The sequence below is a fragment of the Petromyzon marinus genome, unplaced genomic scaffold (assembly GCF_048934315.1).
Source record: "Petromyzon marinus isolate PM22_M1 ecotype Great Lakes invasive population unplaced genomic scaffold, UKy_Petmar_22M1.pri1.0 PM_Scaffold_521, whole genome shotgun sequence".
NCBI classification, from domain to species: domain Eukaryota; kingdom Metazoa; phylum Chordata; class Hyperoartia; order Petromyzontiformes; family Petromyzontidae; genus Petromyzon; species Petromyzon marinus.
Window position 1 is genome coordinate 33,073 of NW_027423526.1, and position 14,428 is coordinate 47,500.

A 14,428-nucleotide genomic window follows, 5' to 3' on the forward strand; every position below is an offset into this window, starting at 1 on the left:
TGTCTGTGTGTGTGTCTAACACAGCACTTGCCCCTACCGCCCTGCTAGAGGCTACCTGGGGGAGCTTTGTCTGTGTGTCTCTAACACTGCACTTGCCCGTGCTAGAGGCTACCTGGGGGAGCTTTGTCTGTGTGTGTCTAACACAGCACTTGCCCCTACAGCCCTGCTAGAGGCTACCTGGGGGAGCTTTGTCTGTGTGTGTCTAACACAGCACTTGCCCCTACAGCCCTGCTAGAGGCTACCTGGGGGAGCTTTGTTTGTGTGTGTCTAACACTGCACTTGCCCGTGCTAGAGGCTACCTGGGGAAGCTTTGTCTGTGTGTGTCTAACACTGCACTTGCCCCTACAGCCCAGCATGAGGCTACCTGGGGTACCTTTGTCTGTGTGTGTCTAACACTGCACTTGCCCCTGCTAGAGGCTACCTAGGGGAGCTTTGTCTGTGTGTGTCTAACACTGCACTTGCCCCTGCTAGAGGCTACCTGGGGTACCTTTGTCTGTGTGTGTCTAACACTGCACTTGCCCCTACAGCCCTGCTAGAGGCTACCTGGGGGAGCTTTGTCTGTGTGTGTCTAACACTGCACTTGCCCCTACCGCCCTGCTAGAGGCTACCTGGGGTACCTTTGTCTGTGTGTGTCTAACACTACACTTGCCCCTACAGCCCTGCTAGAGGCTACCTGGGGGAGCTTTGTCTGTGTGTACATCATAGTTTGTGCTGCTACTCGCTACTATAGCACTGCACTTGCCCCTACAGCCCTGCTAGAGGCTACCTGGTGTACCTTTGTCTCTGTGTGTGTCTAACACTGCACTTGCCCCTACAGCCCTGCTAGAGGCTACCTGGGGGAGCTTTGTCTGTGTGTGTCTAACACTGCACTTGCCCCTACAGGCCCTGCTAGAGGCTACCTGGGGTACCTTTGTCTCTGTGTGTGTCTAACACTGCACTTGCCCCTACAGCCCAGCATGAGGCTACCTGGGGGTACCTTTGTCTGTGTGTGTCTAACACTACACTTGCCCCTACAGCCCTGCTAGAGGCTACCTGGGGGTACCTTTGTCTGTGTGTACATCATAGTTGGTGCTGCTGCTCACTACTATAGCACTACACTTGCCCCTACAGGCCCAGCATGAGGCTACCTGGGGTACCTTTGTCTGTGTGTGTCTAACACTACACTTGCCCCTACAGCCCTGCTAGAGGCTACCTGGGGGAGCTTTGTCTGTGTGTCTAACACAGCACTTGCCCCTACAGCCCTGCTAGAGGCTACCTGGGGGAGCTTTGTCTGTGTGTACATCATAGTTGGTGCTGCTACTCGCTACTATAGCACTGCACTTGCCCCTACAGCCCTGCTAGAGGCTACCTGGTGTACCTTTGTCTCTGTGTGTGTCTAACACTGCACTTGCCCCTACAGCCCTGCTAGAGGCTACCTGGGGGTACCTTTGTCTTTGTGTGTACATCATAGTTGGTGCTGCTACTCGCTACTATAGCACTGCACTTGCCCCTACAGCCCAGCTAGAGGCTACCTGGGGGACCTTTGTCTGTGTGTGCGTGCAGGAGGTGACCCGGGGGAGGCCCCGCTGGGTGGCCCCCGTTTGGGGGGCCGGCGTCGGCCGCAGAGACTGGCGGAGAGGCGCCGAGACAGGGCCCAGCAGAGAGAGAAAGACTGGGAGCAGCTGTGAGGAGTAGCACACTCAGTGTCACTCACACATACACACACAGTGACACACACACAGTGCCGAGACAGGGCCCAGCAGAGAGAGAAAGACTGGGAGCAGCTGTGAGGAGTAGCACACTCAGTGTCACAGTGACACACACAGTGACACACACAGTGACACACACACAGTGACACACACACACAGTAACACACACAGTGACACACACACAGTGACACACACAGTGACACACACACAGTGACACACACACAGTGACACAGTGACACACACAGTGACACACACACAGTGACACACACAGTGACACACACAGTGACACACACACAGTGACACACACACAGTGACACAGTGACACACACAGTGACACACACAGTGACACACACACAGTGCCGAGACAGGGCCCAGCGGAGAGAGAAAGACTGGGAGCAGCTGTGAGGAGTAGCACACTCAGTGTCACAGTGACACATACAGTGACACAGTGACACACACACAGTGACACACACACACACACAGTGACACACACAGTGACACACACAGTGACACACACACAGTGACACACACACAGTGACACACACACAGTGCCGAGACAGGGCCCAGCGGAGAGAGAAAGACTGGGAGCAGCTGTGAGGAGTAGCACACTCAGTGTCACAGTGACACACACAGTGACACACACACACTCAGTGTCACACACACACAGTGTCACACACACACACAGTGACACACACACAGTGACACACACACATACACACACAGTGACACACACACAGTGACGAGACAGGGCCCAGCAGAGAGAGAAAGACTGGGAGCAGCTGTGAGGAGTAGCACACTCAGTGTCACAGTGACACACACAGTGACACACACAGTGACACACACACAGTGACACACACAGTGACACACACACAGTGACACACACAGTGACACACACCGTGCTGAGACAGGGCCCAGCAGAGAGAGAAAGACTGGGAGCAGCTGTGAGGAGTAGCACACTCAGTGTCACAGTGACACACACAGTGACACAGTGACACACACACATACACATACAGTGTCACACACACATACACATACAGTGTCACACACAGTGACACACACACATACACACACAGTGACACACACAGTGACACACACATACACACACAGTGACACACACACATACACACACAGTGACACACACAGTGACACACACAGTGACACACACAGTGCCGAGACAGGGCCCAGCAGAGAGAGAAAGACTGGGAGCAGCTGTGAGGAGTAGCACACTCAGTGTCACTCACACAGTGACACACACAGTGACACACACACATACATACACAGTGACACACACACATACACATACAGTGACACACACACAGTGCGAGACAGGGCCCAGCAGAGAGAGAAAGACTGGGAGCAGCTGTGAGGAGTAGCACACTCAGTGTCACACACACATACACATACAGTGACACACACACATACACACTCAGTGTCACTCACACATACACATACAGTGACACACACACATACACATACAGTGACACACACACATACACATACAGTGACACACACACATACACATACAGTGTCACTCACACATACACATACAGTGACACACACAGTGTCACACACAGTGCCGAGACAGGGCCCAGCGGAGAGAGAAAGACTGGGAGCAGCTGTGAGGAGTAGCACACTCAGTGTCACTCACACAGTGACACACACACACAGTGACACACACACAGTGACACACACACAGTGTCACACACACATACACATACAGTGACACACACACATACACACTCAGTGTCACTCACACATACACATACAGTGACACACACACATACACATACAGTGACACACACACATACACACTCAGTGTCACTCACACATACACATACAGTGACACACACACATACACATACAGTGACACACACACATACACATACAGTGACACACACACATACAGTGACACACACACATACACATACAGTGTCACTCACACATACACATACAGTGTCACATACACATACACATACAGTGTCACTCACACATACACATACAGTGACACACACACATACACATACAGTGTCACACACACATACACACTCAGTGTCACTCACACATACACACACAGTGACACACACACAGTGACACACACACATACACACTCAGTGTCACACACACATACACATACAGTGTCACACACACATACACATACAGTGTCACACACACATACACATACAGTGTCACACACACAGTGACACACATACAGTGACACACACACAGTGACACACACACTCAGTGTCACAGTGACACACATACACATACAGTGACACACATACACATACAGTGACACACACACAGTGACACACACACATACACATACAGTGACACTCACACATACACATACAGTGTCACTCACACACATACACATACAGTGACACACACACATACACACACACATACACATACAGTGACACACACACAGTGACACACACACAGTGACACACACACAGTGTCACACAGTGACACACAGTGACACACACACAGTGCCGTGAGAGGGCCCAGCAGAGAGAGAAAGACTGGGAGCAGCTGTGAGGAGTAGCACACTCAGTGTCACTCACACAGTGACACACACACAGTGACACACATACACATACAGTGTCACACACACATACACATACAGTGTCACACACACATACACATACAGTGACACACACACATACACATACAGTGTCACTCACACATACACATACAGTGTCACTCACACATACACATACAGTGACACACACACATACACATACAGTGTCACACACACATACACATACAGTGTCACACACACATACACATACAGTGACACAGTGACACACACAGTGACACACACAGTGACACACACACAGTGTCACACACACAGTGACACACACACAGTGACACACACACAGTGACACACACAGTGACACACACAGTGACACACACACAGTGACACACACAGTGACACACACACAGTGACACACACAGTGACACACACAGTGACACACACACAGTGACACACACAGTGACACATACAGTGACACACACACAGTGACACACACAGTGACACACACACAGTGACACACACAGTGACACACACAGTGACACACACACAGTGACACACAGTGACACATACAGTGACACACACACAGTGACACACACAGTGACACACACACAGTGACACATACAGTGACACACACACAGTGACACACACAGTGACACACACACAGTGACACACACAGTGACACACACAGTGACACACACACAGTGACACATACAGTGACACACACACAGTGACACACACAGTGACACACACACAGTGACACACACAGTGACACACACACAGTGACACACACAGTGACACACACACAGTGACACACACAGTGACACACACAGTGACACACACACAGTGACACATACAGTGACACACACACAGTGACACACACAGTGACACACACACACAGTGACACACACACAGTGACACACACACAGTGACACACACAGTGTCACACACACAGTGACACACACAGTGACACACACACAGTGACACACACAGTGACACACACACAGTGACACACACACAGTGTCACACACACAGTGTCACACACACAGTGACACACACACATACACATACAGTGACACACACAGTGACAGACACACAGTGACACACACACAGTGACACACACAGTGACACACACAGTGACACACACACAGTGACACACACACAGTGTCACACACAGTGTCACACACAGTGTCACACACACACACATACACACACAGTGTCACACACACAGTGACACACACAGTGACACACACACAGTGACACACACAGTGACACACACAGTGACACATACAGTGACACACACAGTGACACATACAGTGACACACACACATACAGTGACACACACAGTGACACACACACAGTGACACACACACAGTGACACACACAGTGACACACACAGTGACACACACACAGTGTCACACACAGTGTCACACACAGTGTCACACACACACACATACACATACAGTGACACACACACATACACACTCAGTGTCACTCACACATACACATACAGTGACACACACACATACACACACAGTGTCACACACACATACACATACAGTGACACACACACATACACATACAGTGACACACACACATACACATACAGTGACACACACACATACACATACAGTGACACACACACATACACATACAGTGTCACTCACACATACACATACAGTGACACACACACACACACATACAGTGACACACACACACATACAGTGACACACACACATACACATACAGTGTCACACACACATACACATACAGTGACACACACACATACACATACAGTGACACACACACAGTGACACATACAGTGACACACACAGTGACACACACACAGTGACACACACAGTGTCACACACACAGTGACACACACAGTGACACACACACAGTGACACTCACACATACACATACAGTGACACACACACATACACATACAGTGACACACACAGTGACACATACAGTGTCACACACACATACACATACAGTGACACACACACATACACATACAGTGTCACACACACATACACATACAGTGACACACACACATACACATACAGTGACACACACAGTGACACACACAGTGACACACACATACACACACAGTGACACACACACATACACACACACAGTGACACACACACATACAGTGTCACACACACATACACATACAGTGTCACACACACATACACATACAGTGTCACACACAGTGACACACATACACATACAGTGTCACACACACATACACATACAGTGTCACACACATACAGTGTCACACACACATACACATACAGTGACACACACAGTGACACACACACAGTGACACACACAGTGACACACACAGTGACACACACACAGTGACACACACACAGTGACACACACACATACACATACAGTGACACACACACAGTGACACACACACAGTGACACACACAGTGACACATACAGTTACACACATACAGTGACACACACACAGTGACACACACAGTGACACATACAGTGACACACATACAGTGACACACACACAGTGACACACACACAGTGACACACACAGTGACACACACAGTGACACATACAGTGACACACATACAGTGACACACACACAGTGACACACACAGTGACACACACAGTGACACACACAGTGACACACACACACATACACACAGTGACACACACACATACACATACAGTGACACACACACATACACATACAGTGACACACACAGTGACACACACAGTGACACACACACAGTGACACACACACATACACATACAGTGACACACACACATACACATACAGTGACACACACACATACACATACAGTGACACACACACATACACATACAGTGACACACAAACACAGTGACACACACACACACACAGTGACACACACAGTGGCGAGAGAGGGCCCAGCAGAGAGAGAAAGACTGGGAGCAGCTGTGAGGAGTAGCACACTCAGTGTCACAGTGACACACACACACAGTGACACACACAGTGACACACACAGTGACACACACAGTGCGAGAGAGGGCCCAGCAGAGAGAGAAAGACTGGGAGCAGCTGTGAGGAGTAGCACACTCAGTGTCACAGTGACACACACAGTGACACAGTGACACACACACAGTGACACACACACAGTGACACACACACTGCCGAGACAGGGCCCAGCGGAGAGAGAAAGACTGGGAGCAGCTGTGAGGAGTAGCACACTCAGTGTCACTCACACAGTGACACACACAGTGACACACACAGTGACACAGTGACACACACACAGTGCGAGACAGGGCCCAGCAGAGAGAGAAAGACTGGGAGCAGCTGTGAGGAGTAGCACACTCAGTGACACAGTGACACACACAGTGACACACACACATACACATACAGTGACACACACAGTGACACTCATACAGTGACACACACACACACACAGTGACACACACAGTGACACACACACAGTGACACACACAGTGACACACACAGTGACACACACACATACACACACAGTGACACACACACATACACATACAGTGACACACACAGTGCGAGACAGGGCCCAGCGGAGAGAGAAAGACTGGGAGCAGCTGTGAGGAGTAGCACACTCAGTGTCACAGTGACACACACACAGTGACACACACACAGTGACACAGTGACACACACACATACACACACAGTGACACACATACACATACACACACACAGTGTCACTCACACAGTGACACACATACATACACATACAGTGACACACACACAGTGACACACACACAGTGACACACACACAGTGACACACACAGTGACACACACACAGTGCCGAGACAGGGCCCAGCGGAGAGAGAAAGACTGGGAGCAGCTGTGAGGAGTAGCACACTCAGTGTCACACACACATACACATACAGTGTCACTCACACAGTGACACACATACACATACATACACATACAGTGACACACATACATACACATACAGTGACACACACACAGTGACACACACACAGTGACACACACAGTGACACACACACAGTGCCGAGACAGGGCCCAGCAGAGAGAGAAAGACTGGGAGCAGCTGTGAGGAGTAGCACACTCAGTGTCACAGTGACACTCATACAGTGACACACACACACATACAGTGACACACACACATACACAGTGACACACACATACACATACAGTGTCACACACACATACACATAAAGTGACACACACACATACACACACAGTGTCACACACACATACACATACAGTGACACACACACATACACACACAGTGACACACACACATACACACACAGTGTCACACACACATACACATACAGTGACACACACACATACACACACAGTGTCACACACACATACACACACAGTGTCACACACACATACACATACAGTGACACACACACATACACACACAGTGTCACACACACATACACACACAGTGTCACACACACATACACATACAGTGACACACACACATACACATACAGTGTCACTCACACATACACATACAGTGACACACACACATACACATACACACACAGTGTCACACACACATACACATACAGTGTCACTCACACATACACATACAGTGTCACACACACATACACACACAGTGACACACACACATACACACACAGTGACACACACACATACACATACAATGACACTCACACACATACACACTCAGTGTCACACACACATACACACACAGTGACACACACACATACACATACAGTGACACACACACATACAGTGACACACACACAGTGACACACACTCAGTGACACACACACAGTGACACACATACACACAGTGACACACACACAGTGACACACACACAGTGACACACACAGTGACACACACACAGTGACACACACACAGTGACACACACACAGTGACACACACAGTGACACACACACAGTGACACACACAGTGACACACACACAGTGACACACACACAGTGACACACACAGTGACACACACACAGTGACACACACAGTGACACACACACACAGTGACACACACAGTGACACACACACAGTGAAACACACACATACACATACAGTCACACAGTCACACACACACAGTGACACACACAGTGACACACACACACACACAGTGACACACACACAGTGACACACACAGTGACACACACACAGTGACACACACAGTGACACACACACACACAGTGACACACACACACAGTGACACACACACACAGTGACACACACAGACACACACACAGACACACACACAGACACACACACAGACACACACACAGACACACACTCGCAGACACTCTAATTGGTGGTGATGTTGCTGCTGCTGATGATGATGCTGATGATGAAGCTGATAACACAGTTTAACCATCACCACCTTCACCACCCCCACCATCACCACAACCACCATCACCACCCCCACCACCACCACCTTCACCCCCACCACCACCACCACCACCCCCACCACCACCACCACCCCCACCACCACCATCACCACCACCACCACCATCACCACCACCATCACCACCACCACAACCACCATCACCCCCACCACCACCACCACCATCACCACCACCACCACCATCACCACCACCACCATCACCATCACCCCCACCACCATCACCACCACCACCACCTCCACCACCACCACCACCACCACCACCTCCACCACCACCACCACCACCACCACCCCCACCACCACCACCCCCACCACCACCACCACCACCACCCCCACCACCATCACCACCACCATCACCACCACCATCACCACCACCACCATCACCATCACCACCTCCACCACCCCCTCCACCATCACCATCACCACCACCACCCCCACCACCACCACCTCCACCACCACCATCACCACCACCACCACCTCCACCACCACCTCCACCACCCCCTCCACCACCACCACCACCACCATCACCATCACCACCACCATCACCACCACCACCGTCACCACCCTCACCACCACCACCACCATCACCACCACCACCCTCACCACCACCACCATCACCACCATCACCCCCACCACCACCACCACCACCATCACCACCACCACCCTCACCACCACCACCATCACCACCACCCCCACCACCACCACCACCCCACCACCTCCACCACCACCACCACCACCACCACCACCACCACCACCACCACCACCACCACCACCACCACCACCACCACACCACCACCACCACCACCACCACCACCACCCACCACCATCACCACCACCACCACCACCACCCCCACCACCATCACCACCACCATCACCACCACCATCACCACCACCACCATCACCACCTCCACCACCCCCTCCACCATCACCATCACCACCACCACCCCCACCACCACCACCTCCACCACCCCCTCCACCACCACCACCATCACCATCACCACCACCATCACCACCACCACCGTCACCACCCTCACCACCACCACCACCATCACCACCACCACCCTCACCACCACCACCACCACCCCCACCACCACCACCACCTCCACCACCACCACCACCACCCCCACCACCATCACCACCACCATCACCACCACCATCACCACCATCACCACCACCACCACCACCACCACCACCACCCCCACCATCACCACCACCTCCACCACCACCACCACCACCCCCACCACCATCACCACCACCATCACCACCACCATCACCACCACCACCATCACCATCACCACCTCCACCACCCCCTCCACCATCACCATCACCACCACCACCCCCACCACCACCACCTCCACCACCACCATCACCACCACCATCATCACCACCACCACCACCTCCACCACCACCTCCACCACCCCCTCCACCACCATCACCATCACCACCACCATCACCACCACCACCGTCACCACCCTCACCACCATCACCACCCTCACCACCACCACCACCACCATCACCACCACCACCACCATCACCACCCTCACCATCACCACCACCACCACCACCACCTCCATCACCACCATCACCACCACCACCACCATCACCACCCTCACCATCACCACCACCACCACCTCCATCACCACCATCACCACCACCACCATCACCACCACCACCACAGCATGTTGAGTCGTCCCCAGGAGGGAGTGGACGACCCAGTCGAGGAGGCGTCCATCTCCCTGGCTCGCTCGTCCATGGGCGATCTGCAGCTGAAGAGCTGCACTGAGGAGTGGGTGAGCAGGGTGAGCGCCACGCTCACCCTGCTCACCCCCAACAACAACAACAACAACGACTCACCAGCTCACAAGCGTGAGCAGCTACACCAGCTTGAGCAGGCGGTGAGTGGGTGGGTGGGTGAGTGGGTGGGTGAGTAAGTGGGTGAGTGAGTGAGTGAGTGGGTGAGTGGATGAGTGAGTGGGTGAGCAGGGTGAGCGCCACGCTCACCCTGCTCACCCCCAGCAACAACAACAACGACTCACCAGCTCACAAGCACCAGCAGCTGCACCAGCTTGAGCAGGCGGTGAGTGGGTGGGTGGGTTAGTGGGTGGGTTAGTGGGTGGGTGAGTGAGTGGGTGAGTGCGTGGGTGGGTGAGTGAGTGGGTGGGTGAGTGGGTGAGTGAGTGGGTGGGTGGGTGAGTGGGTGAGTGGGTGAGTGAGTGGGTGGGTGGGTGGGTGAGTGGGTGAGTGGGTGGGTGGGTGGGTGAGTGGGTGAGTGGGTGACTGGGTGAGTGGGTGAGTGGGTGAGTGAGTGAGTGGGTGGGTGAGTGGGTGAGTGGGTGACTGGGTGAGTGGGTGAGTGGATGAGTGAGTGGGTGAGCAGGGTGAGCGCCACGCTCACCCTGCTCACCCCCAGCAACAACAACAACAACAACAACGACTCACCAGCTCACAAGCACCAGCAGCTGCACCAGCTTGAGCAGGCGGTGAGTGGGTGGGTGGGTGGGTGAATGGGTGAGTGGGTGAGTGGGTGAGTGGGTGAGTGGGTTAGTGAGTGAGTGGGTGAGTGGGTGAGTGGGTGAGTGGGTTAGTGAGTGGGTGGGTGGGTGAGTGGGTGAGTGGGTGAGTGGGTGGGTGGGTGGGTGAGTGGGTGAGTGGGTGAGTGGGTTAGTGAGTGGGTGGGTGGGTGAGTGAGTGGGTGAGTGAGTGGGTGAGTGGGTGGGTGAGTGGGTGAGTGGGTGAGTGAGTGGGTGGGTGAGTGAGTGGGTGAGTGGGTGGGTGAGTGGGTGAGTGAGTGAGTGGGTTAGTGAGTGGGTTAGTGGGTGAGTGGATGAGTGAGTGGGTGAGTGGGTGGGTGGGTGGGTGAGTGAGTGCGTGAGTGGGTGGGTTAGTGAGTGGGTGAGTGGGTGGGTGAGTGAGTGGGTGAGTGAGTGGGTGGGTGAGTGAGGCGGTGAGTGGGTGAGTGAGTGGGTGAGTGGGTGGGTGGGTGGGTGAGTGGGTGAGTGGGTGAGTGGGTGGGTGAGTGAGTGGGTGAGTGAGTGGGTGAGTGAGTGGGTGAGTGAGTGAGTGGGTGGGTGAGTGAGTGGGTGAGTGAGTGGGTGAGTGAGTGGGTGAGTGAGTGAGTGGGTCAGTGAGTGGGTGAGTGAGTGAGTGGGTGAGTGAGTGAGTGAGTGGGTGAGTGGGTGGGTGAGTGAGTGGGTGAGTGAGTGAGTGGGTGGGTGAGTGAGTGGGTGAGTGAGTGGGTGAGTGAGTGGGTGAGTGAGTGAGTGGGTCAGTGAGTGGGTGAGTGAGTGAGTGGGTGAGTGAGTGAGTGAGTGGGTGAGTGAGTGGGTGAGTGGGTGGGTGAGTGAGTGGGTGAGTGAGTGAGTGGGTCAGTGAGTGGGTGAGTGAGTGAGTGGGTGAGTGAGTGGGTGAGTGGGTGAGTGAGTGAGTGGGTGAGTGGGTTAGTGAGTGGGTGGGTGGGTGAGTGAGTGGGTGAGTGAGTGGGTGAGTGGGTGAGTGGGTTAGTGAGTGGGTGGGTGGGTGAGTGGGTGGGTGAGTGGGTGGGTGGGTGGGTTAGTGGGTGGGTGGGTGGGTGAGTGAGTGGGTGGGTGGGTTAGTGGGTGGGTGAGTGGGTTAGTGAGTGGGTGGGTGGGTGGGTGAGTGAGTGGATGAGTGAGTGGGTGGGTGAGTGGGTTAGTGAGTGGGTGGGTGGGTGAGTGGGTGAGTAAGTGAGTGGGTGAGTGAGTGGGTGAGTGAGTGGGTGGGTGGGTGAGTGAGTGGGTGGGTGAGTGAGTGAGTGGGTGAGTGAGTGAGTGGGTGGGTGAGTGAGTGGGTGAGTGGGTGGGTGGGTGAGTGAGTGAGTGAGTGGTTGAGTGAGTGAGTGAGTGGGTGAGTGAGTGGGTGAGTGGGTGGGTGGGTGAGTGAGTGGGTGAGTGAGTGGGTGAGTGAGTGAGTGAGTGAGTGGGTGAGTGGGTGGGTGAGTGGGTGAGTGAGTGGGTGAGTGGGTGAGTGAGTGAGTGGGTGGGTGGGTGAGTGAGTGGGTGGGTGGGTGGGTGAGTGGGTGAGTGGGTGAGTGAGTGAGTGGGTGGGTGGGTGGGTGAGTGGGTGGGTGGGTGAGTGGGTGGGTGGGTGAGTGGGTGAGTGAGTGAGTGAGTGGGTGAGTGAGTGAGTGGGTGAGTGAGTGGGTGAGTGGGTGGGTGAGTGAGTGGGTGAGTGAGTGGGTGGGTGAGTGAGTGGGTGGGTGAGTGGGTGGGTGAGTGAGTGGGTGAGTGAGTGGGTGGGTGAGTGAGTGGGTGAGTGAGTGGGTGCGTGAGTGAGTGGGTGAGTGAGTGAGTGGGTGAGTGAGTGGGTGAGTGGGTGAGTGAGTGGGTGAGTGAGTGGGTGGGTGAGTGAGTGGGTGGGTGAGTGGGTGGGTGAGTGAGTGGGTGAGTGAGTGGGTGGGTGAGTGAGTGGGTGAGTGAGTGGGTGCGTGAGTGAGTGAGTGGGTGAGTGAGTGGGTGGGTGGGTGAGTGGGTGGGTGGGTGAGTGAGTGAGTGTAACAGTGAGTGAGTGTAACAGTGAGTGAGTGTAACAGTGAGTGTTACAGTGAGTGAGTGTAACAGTGAGTGTAACAGTGATTGAGTGTAACAGTGAGTGTAACAGTGAGTGTAACAGTGAGTGAGTGTAACAGTGAGTGAGTGTAACAGTGAGTGTAACAGTGAGTGAGTGTAACAGTGAGTGTAACAGTGAGTGTAACAGTGAGTGAGTGTAACAGTGAGGGTAACAGTGAGTGTAACAGTGAGTGAGTGTTACAGTGAGTGAGTGTAACAGTGAGTGAGTGTAACAGTGAGTGTAACAGTG

The 14,428-nt window shown here is 53.3% G+C and overlaps 1 protein-coding gene across 1 annotated transcript in view; it reads left to right on the plus strand.

The window, feature by feature from the left end:
• Positions 1-14,428, plus strand: part of LOC142923449 (uncharacterized) — a gene marked incomplete at its 3' end in the record, with an annotated part of 52,288 nt that overhangs the window by 27,387 nt on the left and 10,473 nt on the right. Inside the window, exons 4-5 of the mRNA XM_076064563.1 lie at positions 1,543-1,663; positions 11,292-11,516. Coding sequence (XP_075920678.1) covers positions 1,543-1,663; positions 11,292-11,516 — 346 coding nt within the window. The remainder of the gene's footprint in view (positions 1-1,542; positions 1,664-11,291; positions 11,517-14,428) is intronic.